General features: G+C 71.8%; 3 protein-coding genes across 3 annotated transcripts in view; 2 read left to right on the forward strand and 1 right to left on the reverse strand.

Moving 5' to 3' along the window:
* Positions 1–2,310, forward strand: part of ZBTB4 (zinc finger and BTB domain containing 4) — a 17,340-nt gene extending 15,030 nt beyond the window's left edge. The window contains exon 6 of the mRNA XM_067315005.1: positions 2,295–2,310. Coding sequence (XP_067171106.1) covers positions 2,295–2,310 — 16 coding nt within the window. The remainder of the gene's footprint in view (positions 1–2,294) is intronic.
* EIF5A (eukaryotic translation initiation factor 5A) lies at positions 2,263–5,803 on the forward strand. The gene is made up of 5 exons (XM_067315001.1): positions 2,263–2,480; positions 2,575–2,679; positions 3,813–3,944; positions 4,752–4,825; positions 5,723–5,803. The coding sequence occupies exons 1-4, from the start codon at positions 2,316–2,318 to the stop codon at positions 4,812–4,814; spliced, it is 465 nt and encodes a 154-aa protein (XP_067171102.1). The 5' UTR covers positions 2,263–2,315; the 3' UTR covers positions 4,815–4,825; positions 5,723–5,803.
* Positions 5,804–6,260: 457 nt separating this feature from the next.
* Positions 6,261–12,347, reverse strand: GPS2 (G protein pathway suppressor 2). Its single transcript, XM_067315002.1, has 11 exons — positions 12,152–12,347; positions 11,266–11,375; positions 10,275–10,387; positions 10,091–10,170; positions 9,302–9,384; positions 8,534–8,702; positions 7,771–7,857; positions 6,852–6,931; positions 6,649–6,744; positions 6,473–6,556; positions 6,261–6,363 (listed from the first exon to the last, which is right to left on the reverse strand). Exons 1-11 carry the CDS (start codon positions 12,243–12,245, stop codon positions 6,280–6,282), a joined length of 1,080 nt encoding a protein of 359 aa, XP_067171103.1. The 5' UTR covers positions 12,246–12,347; the 3' UTR covers positions 6,261–6,279.
* Between the last annotated feature and the right edge of the window lie 2,050 nt (positions 12,348–14,397).

Raw genomic sequence — 14,397 nt, forward strand, 5'->3', positions numbered from 1 at the left:
TTAAGGGGGCTGCGTCCCCTGCCTGCCCTGGGGGGGGGGAGACGGCCTGGGGGTCCCCACGGGGGTATGAGAGAGGGGTGATTTGGGGAGAGGCTTGTGGCCTCCTGCCAGGACAGGGGTGATAATTTGGGGGGGAAAAGTGGCTGCCTTAAGGCTTAGAGGGGGGGCAAAAAGCTGGAGGGACCCGGCGGGACCCCCCCCCTGCTTCAAGGGGGGCTGGCAGTGGGTGGGGGGATGGGAAACACCCCGAAAATTTGGGTGAAGCCCCCAGGATCCCTCGGCTGCTGCGGGGAGGGTGAGGGGGGGCCATGTGGCTGGCCGAGGCCTAGCCCGAGCCAAGCCGGGCCCGGCGCGGGGGCAACCCCAGGGTTGAGGGGGGGGGTGTGTAGGGGCAGCTGGGGGCCCCCCCCGGGGTGGAGGTGACACCCTCGCGTCCCGTCGTCCCCCCCCCGCCGTGACCCGCCGGCGGCGCCTGCCGCCGCGCCGCCCCAGAGCCGCTGAATCACGCACGGCTGGCAGGGCCGCGCGGCCCCCCCCCCGCCACCACCGCCACGCGGGGCCCGGGACACCCCGGGGGGGTCCCCTCGTGTCCCCCCCCCCCTCCTCCGGCTGGGTGTTTTGGGGTGGGGGGGGCCGGCCGAGCCCCCCCCCCCCCCGCCGGCCTCCGCAGCGCGGCGAAACACGTGGTGCCCCGCGGCTGGCAGACGCGAACCCGCCGCCCCCCCCCCCCCGGCCTGTCACCGCCGCCACCGGGCCGGGGGGGGGGGGACGGGACACCCGCGCTCGTGTCCCCCCCACCCCGCAGCCCAATCGCCGTGTGACACGGGGGCGCAGCGCCGGGGCTGCTTTTGGGGGGGATTTAGGGGCAGTTTGGGGGGGGGGGGGAACCGCCGCGCTGGGGGCTGCGGTTTGTTGACTCTGCGTGTGTGTGCGGGGGGGGGGGGTTGGGGGGGGTCGGTAAACGGGGCGGTTTTGGGGCGCGTTCGGCCGCTCCGGGGTTTTGCCGGCGCCGCCGGGAGCCCCGAGGGAGGGGGGGGCCCAGGCGTCCTGCGCTGGGGCGCCCCGGGGGGGGGGGGGGTGAGCCGGGGTCACCCGGCGGCGTCGGGCTGAGCCCAGGCGTCCGGGTGCCGTTGGTTTTGGGGGGGGGGGGAGGGGGGGGCACCCGGACGCCTGGGCTCTCCCCGTGGCGCCGGGGGCGGGCAGGGCTTTCCCCGCCGGCGGAAGCCGCCAGCAGCCCCGGGGGAAACCCGGAGCCGGTACCGCGGGGCTGCCACGTGTGCGGCCGGGACCGGGAGGGGGGGGGGGCTGTGTGGGGGCCCCCCCCCCCTTCCAGTGCCCGCAGCGGGGTCCCGGCCATTCCCCCCCTCCCGGCCCCAAATCCCGGGTTCTCGGGGCTCCCAGCGATCCCTGGCTCTCCCGGGTCCTCAGGGCTCCCGGCTCTCCAGGCTCCCTTCGATCCCGGGTCCTGGGGGGGGTCCAGGCTCCCTCTGATCCCCTGATTCTGGGTCCTGGGGGCGTCCCGGCTCCCTCCGATCCCCTGATTCTGGGTCCTAGGGGGATCCCAGCTCCCTCCGATCCCCAATCCCGGGTCCTAGGGGGATCCTGGCTCCCTCCGATCCCCTGATTCTGGGTCCTGGGGGGGTCCTGGCTCCCTCCGATCCCCTGATCCCGGGTCCTAGGGGGGTCCCGGCTCCCTCCGATCCCGAGTTCAGGGGGGGTTCCAGCTCCCTCTGATCCCCGGATCCCAGGTCCTTGGGGGCTCCCGGCTCCCTCTGATCCCAGGTACTTGGGGCTCCCGGCTCCTTCTGATCCCCAGATCCCAGGTCCTGGAGGGGTCCCGGCTCTCTCCAGTCCCCCAATCCCGGGTCCTTGGGGGTCCCGGCTCCCTCTGATCCCCCCGATCCCAGGTCCTCAGGGCTCCCGGCTCTCTCCGGCGCCCTGATTCCGGATCCCCGTCGCTCCAGTCCCGGCCCCACCCAGCCCAGGGGCCGGCACAAGCCTCCGGGGCGCCGCCACCGCCCCGCGTCGGGTCCCCGTCACCCCCCCTCCGTCCCGGCACGGCACCGCGGGCTGAGTCACGCGTCACCGCCGCCACCGCCGCCGTGGCCCGGCCTGTGCCGACCGCCCGGCCCGGCCAGCGGCGCCGGGTCGCGTGACGCCAACGCTGCCACCGCCACCGCCCGGGGTGGGGGGGGCGTCCAAGGTCTCGGACGCCTGGGCCCACGGCGGCGGCGGCGGCGTGCGTGTGACCCCCCCCCCTTTTTTTGTTTTTTTTTCTTTCTTCGCTCCCCCAGTCGTGCGGACACCTGATCACCATGGCGGATGACCTCGACTTCGAGACCGGCGACGCGGGCGCCTCCGCCACCTTCCCCATGCAGTGCTCGGCGCTGCGCAAGAACGGCTTCGTGGTGCTCAAGGGCCGCCCCTGCAAGATCGTGGAGATGTCCACCTCCAAGACGGGCAAGCACGGCCACGCCAAGGTGGGGGGGCGCGCGCGCCGCCGCCGCCGCCGCCGCCGGGACCCCCTTCCCCGCCCTCCCGGCTCAGCCCCGGCCCCCCCCTCTCCCGCTCCAGGTCCACCTGGTCGGCATCGACATCTTCACCGGGAAGAAATACGAAGATATCTGTCCCTCCACCCACAACATGGACGTGCCCAATATTAAGAGGAACGACTTTCAGGTTGGGGGCGGCAGCGGCGGGGGGCTTTTGGGGGGAAATCGGGGGGCCCCCAGCGTGGTTGGGTGTCTGTGGGGCGCTGGAGGCCCCGAACGCTCACGCATTGGGGCGGTGGGATGTCCGAATCCCATCGTGCGGGGGGATAGGACCCCCAAATCTCACCTTGTGGGGGGTGGTGGAGCCCCAATCTTACCTTGTGGGGTGGCAGGACGCCCCCAAGCCCCCTTCCGTGGGGCAGCGGGACCCCAAATCCCACCCTGTGGCGTGGTGGGATCCCGAGTCCCAAACCCTGGGGTGGCGGGGACTCCGGATCCCACATTTTCAGGGCAGTGGGGAGCCCATCTCCCGTGTTTTGGGGCAGTCCTGCCCCCAAATCCCACCCTGTGGGGCAGCGGGCCCCCGAGCCCCACACCTGGGAGTGGTGGGGACCCCGAATTACATATCCCCCATTGGTGGGACCCTGAGCCCCACACCCTTGGGGAGTCTCTGGGACCCCAAGCGCCGTGCAGTGGGACCCCAGATCCCACCCAGTGGGGTGGCGAGACCCCAAATCCCATCCAGGGGAACCTCAAATGCCATCCAGTGGGGTGGTGAGACCCCCCCAAAACCTACTGTGGGACCCCAAATCCCACCCAGTGGGGTGGTGAGACCCCCAGATCCCACCCTGCGGCCCTCAAATGCTATCCAGTGGGGTGGTGAGACCCCAAATCCTACCCTGTGGGGTGGTGGGACCCTCAAACCCCCCCCATGGGACCTCAAATCTCATCCAGGGGAGTGGTGGGACCCCAAACCCCCCTCTGTGGGGCCACAAGTCCCACCCTGTGGGGTGGTGGGATGCCCAAACCCACCCTGTGGGACCCCAAATCTCATCCAGGGGGGTGGTGGGACCCTAAGTCCCACCCTGAAGACCCCAAATCCCATCCTATGGGGTGGTGGGACCCCACACCTCACCTAGAGGGGTTGGGGGACCTCACACCCCACACCTCGGGGTGCTGGGCCAGGCCGTGGGTGCCCCAGACGCGGCAGAGACCCCCCCCCAAAACCCTCCCTGGCGGTTGCGGGACCCCCGGGGGGGGGTGCTGCCCCCGACGCCGTGGGGCAGGGCCCCCCCGGTGACGGGGCCGTGGGTCGCGCAGCTGATCGGCATCCAGGACGGGTACCTGTCCCTACTGCAAGACAGCGGGGAGGTGCGGGAGGACCTGCGCCTGCCCGAGGGCGAGCTGGGCAAGGAGATCGAACAGAAATACGACTGCGGGGAAGAGATCCTGGTACGGGGGGGGCGCCGGGGGGGCGCCGGGGGCTGGGGAGGGGGCACTGAGGGGCCATGGGGGGCTGTGGGGCTCAGGAAAGGGGGTTGGGGGGCTGGGGAAGGGGCAATGGGGAGCTATGGGGGAGCTGTGGGGCTCAGGAAAGGCTGCTGGGGGGTCTGTGGGGCTGGGGAAGGGGCATTAAGGGGCTGTGGGGCTGGGGAAAGGGGCACCGAGGAGCTATGGGGCGGCTATGGGGCTCAGGAAAGGGCACTGGGGGGCTGTGGAAGGGGCATTAAGGGGCTGTGGGGCTGGGAAAGGGGGCACTGAGGAACTATGGGGGGCTGTGGGGCTCAGGAAAGGGGGCTGGGGGGCTGGGGAAGGGGCATTAAGGGGCTGTGGGGCTGGGGAAGGGGGCACTGAGGAACTATGGGGCGCTGTGGGGCTGGGAAGGGGGCACTGAGGGGCCATGGGGGGCTATGGGGCTGGGCAAGGGGCATTAAGGGGCTGTGGGGCTGGGCAAGGGGCAGTGAGGAGCTATGGGGGGCTATGGGGCTCAGGAAAGGGCGCTGGGGGGCTGGGGAAGGGGGCAGTGGGGGGCCCTGAGTGCCCTGGGGGCGCTGGGGAAGGGGGCACTGGGGTCAGTGGGGGCTGGTGGGGAGGGGGGGGGGTTTGGGGGGCTGTGGGGCAGCCGTAAAGGAGGGGGGTGACTTCAGGGGGCAGCTGTGGGGCTGGGCAGGGGGCAGAAGGTAGACATGGTGGCTGGGGGGGGCAGCCGTGGGGCAGCCGTGGGGCAGCCGCGCGCTCAGGCCCCGCCGCCCCTCCCAGATCACCGTGCTGTCCGCAATGACCGAGGAAGCTGCTGTCGCCATCAAGGCCATGGCGAAGTAAAGGAGACGCAGGTGAGCGGGGCGCCGCCGTGGGGCGGGGGGGGCACCGTGGGGCGGCGGGGGGCGCCGTGGGGCAGGGAGGCTGTGCTGTGACATGGCGGGGTGTGGGGGGGAAACGTGCCGTGGGGCAGAAGGCCCAATTGAGGAGTTGCTCTGGGGTGGGGGAGCCATGCCGTGGGGCTCAGCGGTCGAGCCGTGGGGCTCAGGGGATGTGCCGTGGGGCAGAGGGATGCGCCGTGGGGCAGGGGGTCGAGCCGTGGGGCAGCTCTCAAGACCCCCACTGCGAAGAAGAGACGAGGGGCTGCCTTAATGGACTGCTGTGGGGCAGCAGTGGGGTGGTGGGGGGGACACTATGGGGTAGAAGTCGCTATGGGGCAGGAAGGGGACACTAGGGAGTAGGGGAACACTATGGGGCAGTGAACTGCTTTATGGGGCAGGAGCACACTGGGGTGGGGGGATGCTATGGGGCAGGCATTGCTTTTGGGGGGGCAGGAAGGGCACGCTATGGGGCAGCAGGCTGAGCGGCAGGGCACAAAGGCACCACTGTGGGGCAGAGGACTGATCTATGGGGCAGGAGGAGAATGCTATGGGGCAGGGGAGGATACTATGGGGCAAAGTAGAAGACACTATGAGACAGCGCAAGATGCTGTGGGGCAGGAGAAGTCGCTGTGGGGCAGGGGGAGATGCTAGAAGATGGGAAAGGAACGCTATGGGGCAGCAGGGGGACGCTATGGGGCGAAGAAGACGATGCTCTGGGGCAGGAGCAGCGGTTACGGGGCAGGGGAAGATGCTGTGGGGCAGCAGAAGCGCGTTGCGGGGCAGGAGGGAGGGATGTGGGGCAGGAGGGAGGGATGTGGGGGGGCCACGCCGTGGGGCCGGGGGGCGACCCACGGCGCCGTGTCGTTGCAGGCCGGCGGACGCAGCGAGGCCGGCGGGGCCCCCCCGGGAACACTACAGCTGCGGCCCGGGGCGGGGGCCCGGGGAGGGGGAGGGGGGGGGGCCGGGGTGGGGGGGGGAGCCGCCCCCCCACCCCCCCGCCAGCCCCACAGCTGCCCCACGGCTGCCCCCGCCAGCCCCACGGCCGCCTCCTCCCTCCTCCTCCTCTTCCCCCCCCTCCCCTCGGCGCCGGGGCGGGCCCCCACCCAGCCCCGCCCCCGTGCGTGTGGGGGCGGAGCTAGCCCCCCTCCCCGTAGCCCCGCCCTCCTCCCCATGGCAGGGCTGTGGCCCCGCCCACCTCCCTCCTCCCCCCACCCCCACCCCGCGGCCGGCGGGGGCGGGCGGGCCCCGGGGCCCCGCCCCCCCCTCCCCTGATCATTTGTTAATCAGCCTCAATAAAAAAAAAAAGACGAGTTTAATATGACACCGGCGTGTCGAGGCGTGTGCCGGCGTGTCGAGGCGTGTGCCGGCGCGGCGAGGCGTGTGCCGGCGCGGCGAGGCGTGTGCCGGGGCGGCGTCGGCGGCGTCACTCACTTGTGGTAGAAGCGCTGGCCCTGGGCGTGGGGCAGGAAGGGGTGGCGGGCGGCCGGCGGGGTGCTGGCGGGGAAGGCCGACTGCGCGGGGCGGGGGAGGGAGGGAGGGAGGGCGGTCAGCACACGCGTGTGTGGGGCGGGGCAGGTGGTCCAGCACACGCGTGGGTGGGGCGGGGCGGCGGCAACTCACCGTGTGGGGCTGCTGGGGGGCGGCGCCGTGGGGGAAGCTGCCGGGCGAGGCGGGTCGCGCCGGGTGGCTGTAGGCCAGGCCGGACTGCGGGGTGTGGGGTGGGGGGGAAAAGCGGGGTTGACACGTGTGCGCACACGCGTGAACACGCGTGTTTTCGGGGGGGGGGTTGTGCTCACCTTGGCGGCGCCCTGCATGGGCACCGGCAGCTGGGGGGCGGGCAGCAGCGCCGGGCTGGGGTGCAGCGCCTGGGGGTGCATGGGGCGCAGGCTCGACTGCGGGGGGGAGAGGAGGGGCGTCAGGTGGGGGGGGCGCCCCACACGTGTGGGGCGGCTCCTCCCCCCCCCCCCCGGCACACGCATGCGGCGCCGCGGCGACTCACCGAGTCGGTGAAGCCGGACTGCTGGTTCGCGTGTTCCAGCTGCTTCTGCAGCGGGATGGTGGTGCTGGGCGGGATGAAGCCTGCCGAGGAGGGGCCGCCCCACGCGTGTGGGGCGAGGGGGGGGGGGGTGAGGCCCACGCGTGTGGGGCAGGATCGACTTGTGGGGGGGGGGTGAACTGCAATATGTATGGGGTGGGGGGGGCCCCATGTGTGGGGCAGGGGGGGGTGAGCCCCACGTGTGTGGGGTGGGATGGGGGGGGAGCTCCATGTGTGGGGCAGAGGGGTGAGTCCCACATGTGGGGCAGGATGGGGGGGGAGGATGAGCCCCATGCCTGAGGGGTGGGGGGAGGTGAGCCCCACATGGGTGGGGTGGGGTGGGGGGGGTCCCACACATGTGGGGCAGGATGGGGGTGGGTTTCCCACGTGTGTGGGGTGGGGAGAGATGAACCCGTCACATGTGGGGCAGGAGAGGGGCTACGGGGCAGGGGCTGGGCCACACTTGTGGGGCAGGAGGGGGAACATGGGGGGGCCCACGTGGGGCAGGGCTTGGGGGGGGGAAGGCGGATCCCTGCAGCTCCACCCCTTGCTGGGGGCGTGGCTCCCTGAGGCTCCACCCCCCCCAGCAAGGATGGGAGGGGTCCCCCCAAGGCTCTGGCCAGGTGGGGTGGGGCTCCCTATGGCTCCACCCCCAGGTGGGCTGGGTCCCCCGAGGCTCCACCCCCAGGTGGGTGGTGTCCCAGAGGCTCCACCCCCCAGGTGTGGGCGGGGCCTCCCTGAGGCTCTGTCTCCAGCAGGGGTGAGCTGCTCCCTCCCTCCCTCCCCCCCAGGCTCTGGCAGGGTGGGCGGGGCTTCCCTGTGACTCCACCCCTGCAGTGGGCGTGGTTTCCCCGTGGCTCCGCCCCTGGGGGCGGGGTCTCACCTGGCTGGGCGGGGGGGAAGTGCCCGTGCAGGCTGTAGCCCGGCTGCTGCTGCGAGAGGTAGGGCAGGGCCGGGAAGGCCGAGGGGCCTGGGGGGGGCCGCGTCAGCGCCCGGCCGCCCCACGGCGACCCACGGCTGCCCCACGGCAACCTGCCCCGCCCCCCGGCGACCTGCCCCGCCCTACCACCACCCCACGGTGACCCACAGCTGCCCCACGGCGACCCCCAGCCACCCCAGTCTGCCCCAGGGCAACCTGCCCTGCCCCCCTGCCACCCCACGGTGACCCACAACTGCCCCACGGTGACCCCCTGGCCACCCTGGTCTGCCCCACAGCGATCCCGAGCTGCCCCACTGCCACCCCACGGCAACCCAGAGCAATCCTGACCCGCCCCATAGCGACCCACGGCGATCCCACCCTGCCCCACGGCCCCCATCTGCCCACAGCAACCCACGACTGCCCTATGGCGACTGGCCTACTCCCCACCCCCCCCAGCAACCCACGGCTGCCCCACAGCAACCCACATCTGCCCCACGGCCACCCCACAGCTACCCCACCCCACATTGCCCCACAGCAGCCCATCCTGCGCCACAGCAACCCCCAGGGCCCCACGGCCACCCCCCCCCGCCCCGACACCCCACACCGCCGTGCCCCACAGCTCCCCGCAACCACCGCAAACTGCCCCACGGCATCGGCCTGCCCCACGGCAACCCCCCCCCCCTTCCTCCGCCCCACGGAGACCCCCCCCTCCCCCGGGCCCACTCACCGCGGATCTGCTGGGTGCCGGCGTAGCTGACGGGCACGGCCTGGCCCGGGGGGAAGCTGTGCTGGCTCTGCCCCACGGCGAAGGGGCTGTGTCCCGCCTGCCCCCCCTGGAACTGGCCGTGCTCGGCCGAGCCGGGGGCAAAGGCCGGCTGCGCCGCGAAGTGCCGCGTCTGGGGGGCAGGCGGCGTCGGGGGCTGCCCCACGCGTGGCGGCGGGGCCGGGGGGGGGGCGCACGCGTGTGGGGCAGCCCCCCACGGGCGTGTACGGGTGGTGGCAGGGGGGACACGGATAGGTACACGCGTGTGGGGCAGCCCCACGGACACCCACGGGCAGGGAGGAGCAATGGGAACACGTGTGGGGCAACCCCATAGTCAGACAAATGTGTGGGGCAGCCCCACAGACACACACACACGTGTGGGGCAGCCCCACGGACACACACACATCCAGAGCGTGGCCCCACACACATGTGGGGTTGCTCCATAGACATCTAGACACGTGTGGGGCCGCCCCACAGACACCCAGGCACCTCTAGGGCAGCCCCACGGACAAACCCACACGTATGGGGCAGCCCCACAGACACCCTGACACCTCTAGAGCAGCCCCACAGACAGGCCCACACGTGTGGGGCAGCCCCACGGATGCCCACACGCGTGTGGGGCCACTCCATAGGGAACTGCACACGCGGGGGGCAGCTCTGCGAGCCCCACCCATGCCCAGGCTCTGCCCCACAGATCTCCCTGGCCCCACGGCCCCCCCCAGCCCCACTCACGGTGATGACGGGGGGCCCGAACATCTGCTTGGCTCTGTCGGCCGCCATGAGGGTCCCCGGGCGGCTGTGCCCACCGGGGCTGCCTGCGGGGAGGGGGTCACTGCCCCACGGCCGCCCCACGGCCGCCCCACAGCCGCCCCCCGCGCTGCCCCACGGCACCCTAGAGCCCCCCCACGCTGCCCCACGGCCACTCCAAAGGCCCCTGTGGCCCCCCCCAGGGCTGCCTGCAAGGAGGAAGGCGCTGCCCCACGGCCGCCCCACACCACCCTGCCGTCCCCCCCGCTGCCCCACGGCCACCCCAAGGGCTCTTCTGTCCCCCCAAATTACCCGTGGGGAGGGAGTCGCTGCCCCACGGCGCCCCCAGAGCCCCCCCCACTGCCACCCCAAAGGCCCCTGTGCCCCCCCAAGACTGTCTGCGGGGAGGGATTCACTGCCCCATGGCATCCTACAGCCCCCCACACTGCCCCACGGCCACCCCACAGCACCCTGCAGCCCCCCCCCACCACCCTGCCGCCCCCTACGCTGCCCCACGGCTACCCCACAGCACTCTGCAGCCCCCCACAACACCCTGACACCCCCTACGCTGCCCCACGGCACCCTATAGCCCCCCCACAACCACCCCGAAGGCCCCTGCACCCCCCCAGGGCTGCCCGTGAGGAGGGACTCCCTGCCCCACGGCGCCCCGCAGCCACTCCCCAGTGCCCTAACAGCCCCCCCCCCCAGCCCCACGGCTGTCCCCCGGCCCCCTGGCCGCCCCCCCCCAGCCCCCCGGCCGCCCCCCCGGCGCACCCTGCATGTTGAGGATGTGGGTCCCGGCGTGCACGGCCATGCCCTGCTGGTACGCAGCCGCCGTCAGCGTCGTCATGTCGCTGCCGAGGAGGGGGGGGGGGGGACAACGGGGTGGTCAGCCCCACGGCGCGGCCTCCTCCCCGCCCCCCCCCCCGCCCAGCCCCCCGGCGCGGCCCCCCCCCACCTCTGCTCCTTGCGGCGCCGCTTCTCCTCCTCGTGCAGCACCTTCTTGAGCTGCAGGAAGAGCTGGTGCTTCTCCTCCTGCAGCGCCAGCAGCTTCTCCTGCAGCTTCAGGATCTGGGGGGGGGGGCCGGGGGTGAGCAGGGGGGGGCAGGATGTGGAGGGCTGGGGGTGAGTGGGGGGGGCAGGATGTGGGGGGGTTGGGGTGAGCAGGGGGGCAGGATCTGGGGGGTTGGGGGTGGGCAGGGGGCAGGGAGGGGGGGCAGGATCTGGGGGGTTGGGGGTGAGCAGGGGGGCAGGATCTGGGGGGTTGGGGGTGGGCGGGAGTGCAGGGAGGGGGGGCAGGATCTGGGGGGGTTGGGGGTGGGCAGGGGGCAGGGAGGGGGGGCAGGATCTGGGGGGTTGGGGGTGAGCAGGGGGGCAGGATCTGGGGGGTTGGGGGTGGGCAGGGGGGCAGGGAGGGGGGGCAGGATCTGGGGGGCTGGGGGTGAGCAGGGGGGATAGAGAGGGGGGCAGGATCTGGGGGGGTTGGGGGTCAGCGGCAGGGTAGGGATGGAGGTCAGGGGGGCAACCGGGGGGGGGTCTGGGGATGTCCCAAACCCGTTGGGGGGGGGGGGAGTTGTTCCAAGTTGGGGGTCCTGGGGGTGAGGCCAGGGGTGGCCCTGAGCCCGGACGGGGGGTCTCAAGGGCACCCCTGGGGGTGGGCCCAAAGTGAGGGGTGGCCCCAGAGGGGTCCCTGGGGGCGGCCCTGAGCTGGGGGGCCCAGGGGTCCCTGGGGGGTGACACTGAGCCGGGGGGGTCCCTGGGGGGGTGTCCCCAAGGCGGAAGGGGGGGGTTGAGGGGGCCCTTGGGGATGTCTGTGAGCGTGGCCCCAGCCCAGGGGTCCCTGGGGGTGTCCCCCAAGGTCTGGGGGGTCCCCAAGGGGGTCCCCGAGGTCTGGGGGGTCCCCAAGGGGGTCCCCGAGGTCTGGGGGGGTCTTTGGGGGGGTCCCCGACCTGCTCCTTGGTCTCCTCCAGCGACATCCGCTCCTCCATCTCCTTCTTGCGGCGCCGCTCCTGCTCCTCCCGCAGCTTCTGCTCCATCATCTTGTCCACCTCCTCCTCCTCTGCGCGGGGTCAGAGGGCACGGGGGGGTCAGAGGGCAACGCGGGGTCAGGGGGTGTCAGGGGTTCAGAGAGCGTCGGGGAGGTTAGAGGGCACCAGGTGGGGGGTTGTTGCTATGGAAACCGATGCCCCTTGTGGGAGGGTCCCCCCAGCTCGTTGCCATGGGGACGGCGCTGGGGGCTGTTGCTATGGAGACGGAGGCACCAGGCCCCGGCCTGTTGCCATGGGGACAAGTGCCCCCCCCCCCCCCCCCCCCCCGTGTGTGTGTGTGTGTGTGTGTGTGAAGGAAGAGGCTGTTGCCAGGGAGACAGTCGGAGAAGGGGGTCGTTGTTACGGGAACGGTCTGGGGGTGGGGTCACGTTGCCATGGGGACGGTCGGGGGGTTGCTATGGGATGGCCACCATGGGAACAGACCCAAGGGGATGTTGCTATGGAAACGGATACAGAGAGGTGCACTGTCAAAGAAACACCCTGGGGGAGGATCGTTACCATGGGGACAGCCGGGGGATGGGTCGTTGCTATGAGAATGGATACAGGTGGAGTGTCGTTGCCACGGGGGCAGCCCCGAGGAGGGGTCGTTACCAAGGGGACAGCGCCGGGGGGGGGGGCGTTACCATGGGGACAGCTCTGGGCCGGGCGTGTTGCCATGGGGACAACCCTGAGAGGAGCCGTTGCTATGGGGACAGCCCAGGGACGGGTCGTTGCTATGGGGACGGCCCGGGGGGGGGTCGTTGCCATGGGGACAGCCCCGGGGCGGGCCGCGGGGGCCGCCGCTCACCCTGCCGCTTGCGCTCGCGCTCCACCATGACGTGCCGGTGCAGGGCCCGCGCCATGGCCGACGAGAGCTTCGGCCGCTCCAGCAGCGCCGGCATCTTCGCTCCGCTCCGCTCCGGCCCCCGCACACACCCGGAAGCGCCGGCGGCGGGGAAGGGATGGCGGCGCTTCCGCTTCCGGGGCGCGCGGCTCCGCCCCCTCCCGCTTCCCGATGCGCATGCGCGTGTGCGGGGCAGGGCCGCCAGGCCCCGCCCCCCGCTGAGTGCGTCACGGCCCCCGCGTGACCGCACCGCCCCCTCCAGCCACGTGACGGCGGCCGCGGCCCCGCCCCCGTCCGGCCCCGGAACCGCCCCAAATCCCAGGAACCGCCCCAAAATCGCCACAACCCCCCTTCGGTGCCTGATTCACCTCCAGGGACCCCCCCCAAAAACCCGAGCACCCCCCAAAAACCCAGGACCCCCCCCAAAATCGCGACCCTCCCCCCTTCGGGGCCTGATTCACCTCCAGGGCCCCCCAAAACCAGGGACCCCCCCCAAATTCAGGATCCCCCCCAAGCCAGGGACCCCCCAAAATCTGGAGCCCCCCCCATTAGGGCCTGATTGACCCCCCCCATGGCCCCCCCAAAACCCACTGCCCCCCCCCCAACACAACACGCCGACACAGCTGCTCTTTCGCTCCTGGTTTATAAACCCGGGGGGGGGGAGGAACGACACGGAGGGGGGGGGCAAATCGTGGGGGACCCCCCCGGCCCCCAAAAAGCAGCTTTAAATAAAACGTCTGTTTTTAAAAAAACAAAAACAAAAAAACACCCCCCCATGGCCCCCCCCCCGGATTCACATTTCGGACAAGGGGGTAATAAATAAGGGGGGGGGCGGGGAAGGGAGGGGGGGGTGTGCACGTGGGGGGGGGCAGTGGGGGGGGGGGTGTAAGTGCTGTGACCCCCCCCCCCACTCCAGGCCGGCACCCCCAAAACAGGGCTGGGACCTCCCCGGCGGGCTGAGCCCCCTCCCCCCCCCAAATTCCTCCCCCCCCCCCACCCCAAAAAGGGAGCTGGGACCCCCCCCAAGGGGGTTCCCCCCCCTTAAAATTGGGGCTGGAACCCCCCCACTTTGGGGTCGGACCCACCCCAATGAGGTCAGCCCCCCACACACACATTGGGGACCCCCCCCCAAAATTGGGAACCCCCCCCATTAGGGACATTAGGGAATGGGGGGGGGCTGGGACCCCCCCCAAAACTGGCTCTGGGATGGGGGGGGGGCCCCTGATTTGGGGGGGTCTGTGTGCAAAGTCCTTCCCCCCCCCCATTACCAGCGATTTGGGGGGGGGGCAAGTTTTTTGGGGGGGGGCAAAGCTGCCCGGTAGCCCCCAGGGGTCTGTGGTTGCCCCAGGAGCCAGAGGAGTCCCTGGGGGGGTCCTCGGTAGCTGGGGGGGGTCCCCAGTGGCCACGGATGATTCCTTGGTGGCCACGAGGCCTCCCTGGTAGCCATGGGGTCCCCAGTGGCTTCCCGGTGGCCACGGGAGCTTCCCAGTAGCCACTCGAGGTCCCTGGTAGCCGTGGGGTCCCCTAGACGGGTCCCCGGTAGCCACGGGAGGTCCCCGGTGGCCATGGGAGATCCTTGGTGGCCACGGGAGGTGCTTGGTGGCCACAGATGGGCCCTCGGTAGCCACAGGAGGTCTTGGCGGTTCGTGGGGGGGTCCCTGGTAGCCATGGGAGATCCTTGGTGGCCACAGGAGGCCCCTGGTGTCCATTGGAGGCCTCTGGTGGCCACAGGAGGTGCTTGGTGGCCACAGGAGGTCCCCGAGGTCTGCAGGGGGTCCTTGGTAGCCACGGATGGCTCCTCGGTGGCCACAGGAGGTCCCCGGTAGCCATGGGAGGTCCTTGGTGGCCACAGGAGTTGCCCGGTGGCCACAGATAAGTCCTTGGTGGCCACAGGAGGTCCCTGGTGGCCTAGGGAGGTCCCCGGTAGCCATGGGAGATCCTGGGTGGCCGCAGGAGGTGCCCAGTAGCCAAAGATGGGTCCTCGGTGGCCACAGGAGGTCCCTGGTAGCCTCAGGAAGTCCCCAGTAGCCAGGGGAGGTCCTGGGTGGCCACAGGAGGTCCCTGGTGGCCACAGATGGGTCCTCGATGGCCACAGGAGGTCCCTGGTGGCCTCGGGAGGTCCTCAGTAGCCAGGGGAGGTCCTGGGTGGCCACAGGAGGTCCCTGGTAGCCAAGGGAGGTCCTTGGTGGCCACAGGAGGTGCTCGATGGC

This window comes from Apteryx mantelli, chromosome 40 (genome assembly GCF_036417845.1).
Source record: "Apteryx mantelli isolate bAptMan1 chromosome 40, bAptMan1.hap1, whole genome shotgun sequence".
NCBI classification, from domain to species: domain Eukaryota; kingdom Metazoa; phylum Chordata; class Aves; order Apterygiformes; family Apterygidae; genus Apteryx; species Apteryx mantelli.

Excerpts from the sequence above, each read along its gene's own strand:
- EIF5A (XM_067315001.1), top strand. The coding sequence starts at position 2,316 with ATGGCGGATGACCTCGACTTCGAGACCGGCGACGCGGGCGCCTCCGCC. Across the intron at positions 2,481-2,574 it reads GCAAGCACGGCCACGCCAAG|GTCCACCTGGTCGGCATCGA; the intron begins GTGGGGGGGCGC and ends CTCCCGCTCCAG. Across the intron at positions 2,680-3,812 it reads TTAAGAGGAACGACTTTCAG|CTGATCGGCATCCAGGACGG; the intron begins GTTGGGGGCGGC and ends TGGGTCGCGCAG.
- GPS2 (XM_067315002.1), bottom strand. The coding sequence starts at position 12,245 with ATGCCGGCGCTGCTGGAGCGGCCGAAGCTCTCGTCGGCCATGGCGCGG. Across the intron at positions 9,385-10,090 it reads CCACATCCTCAACATGCAGG|GCAGCCCCGGTGGGCACAGC; the intron begins GTGCGCCGGGGG and ends CCCTCCCCGCAG. Across the intron at positions 7,858-8,533 it reads CGGCACCCAGCAGATCCGCG|GCCCCTCGGCCTTCCCGGCC; the intron begins GTGAGTGGGCCC and ends GGCCCCCCCCAG.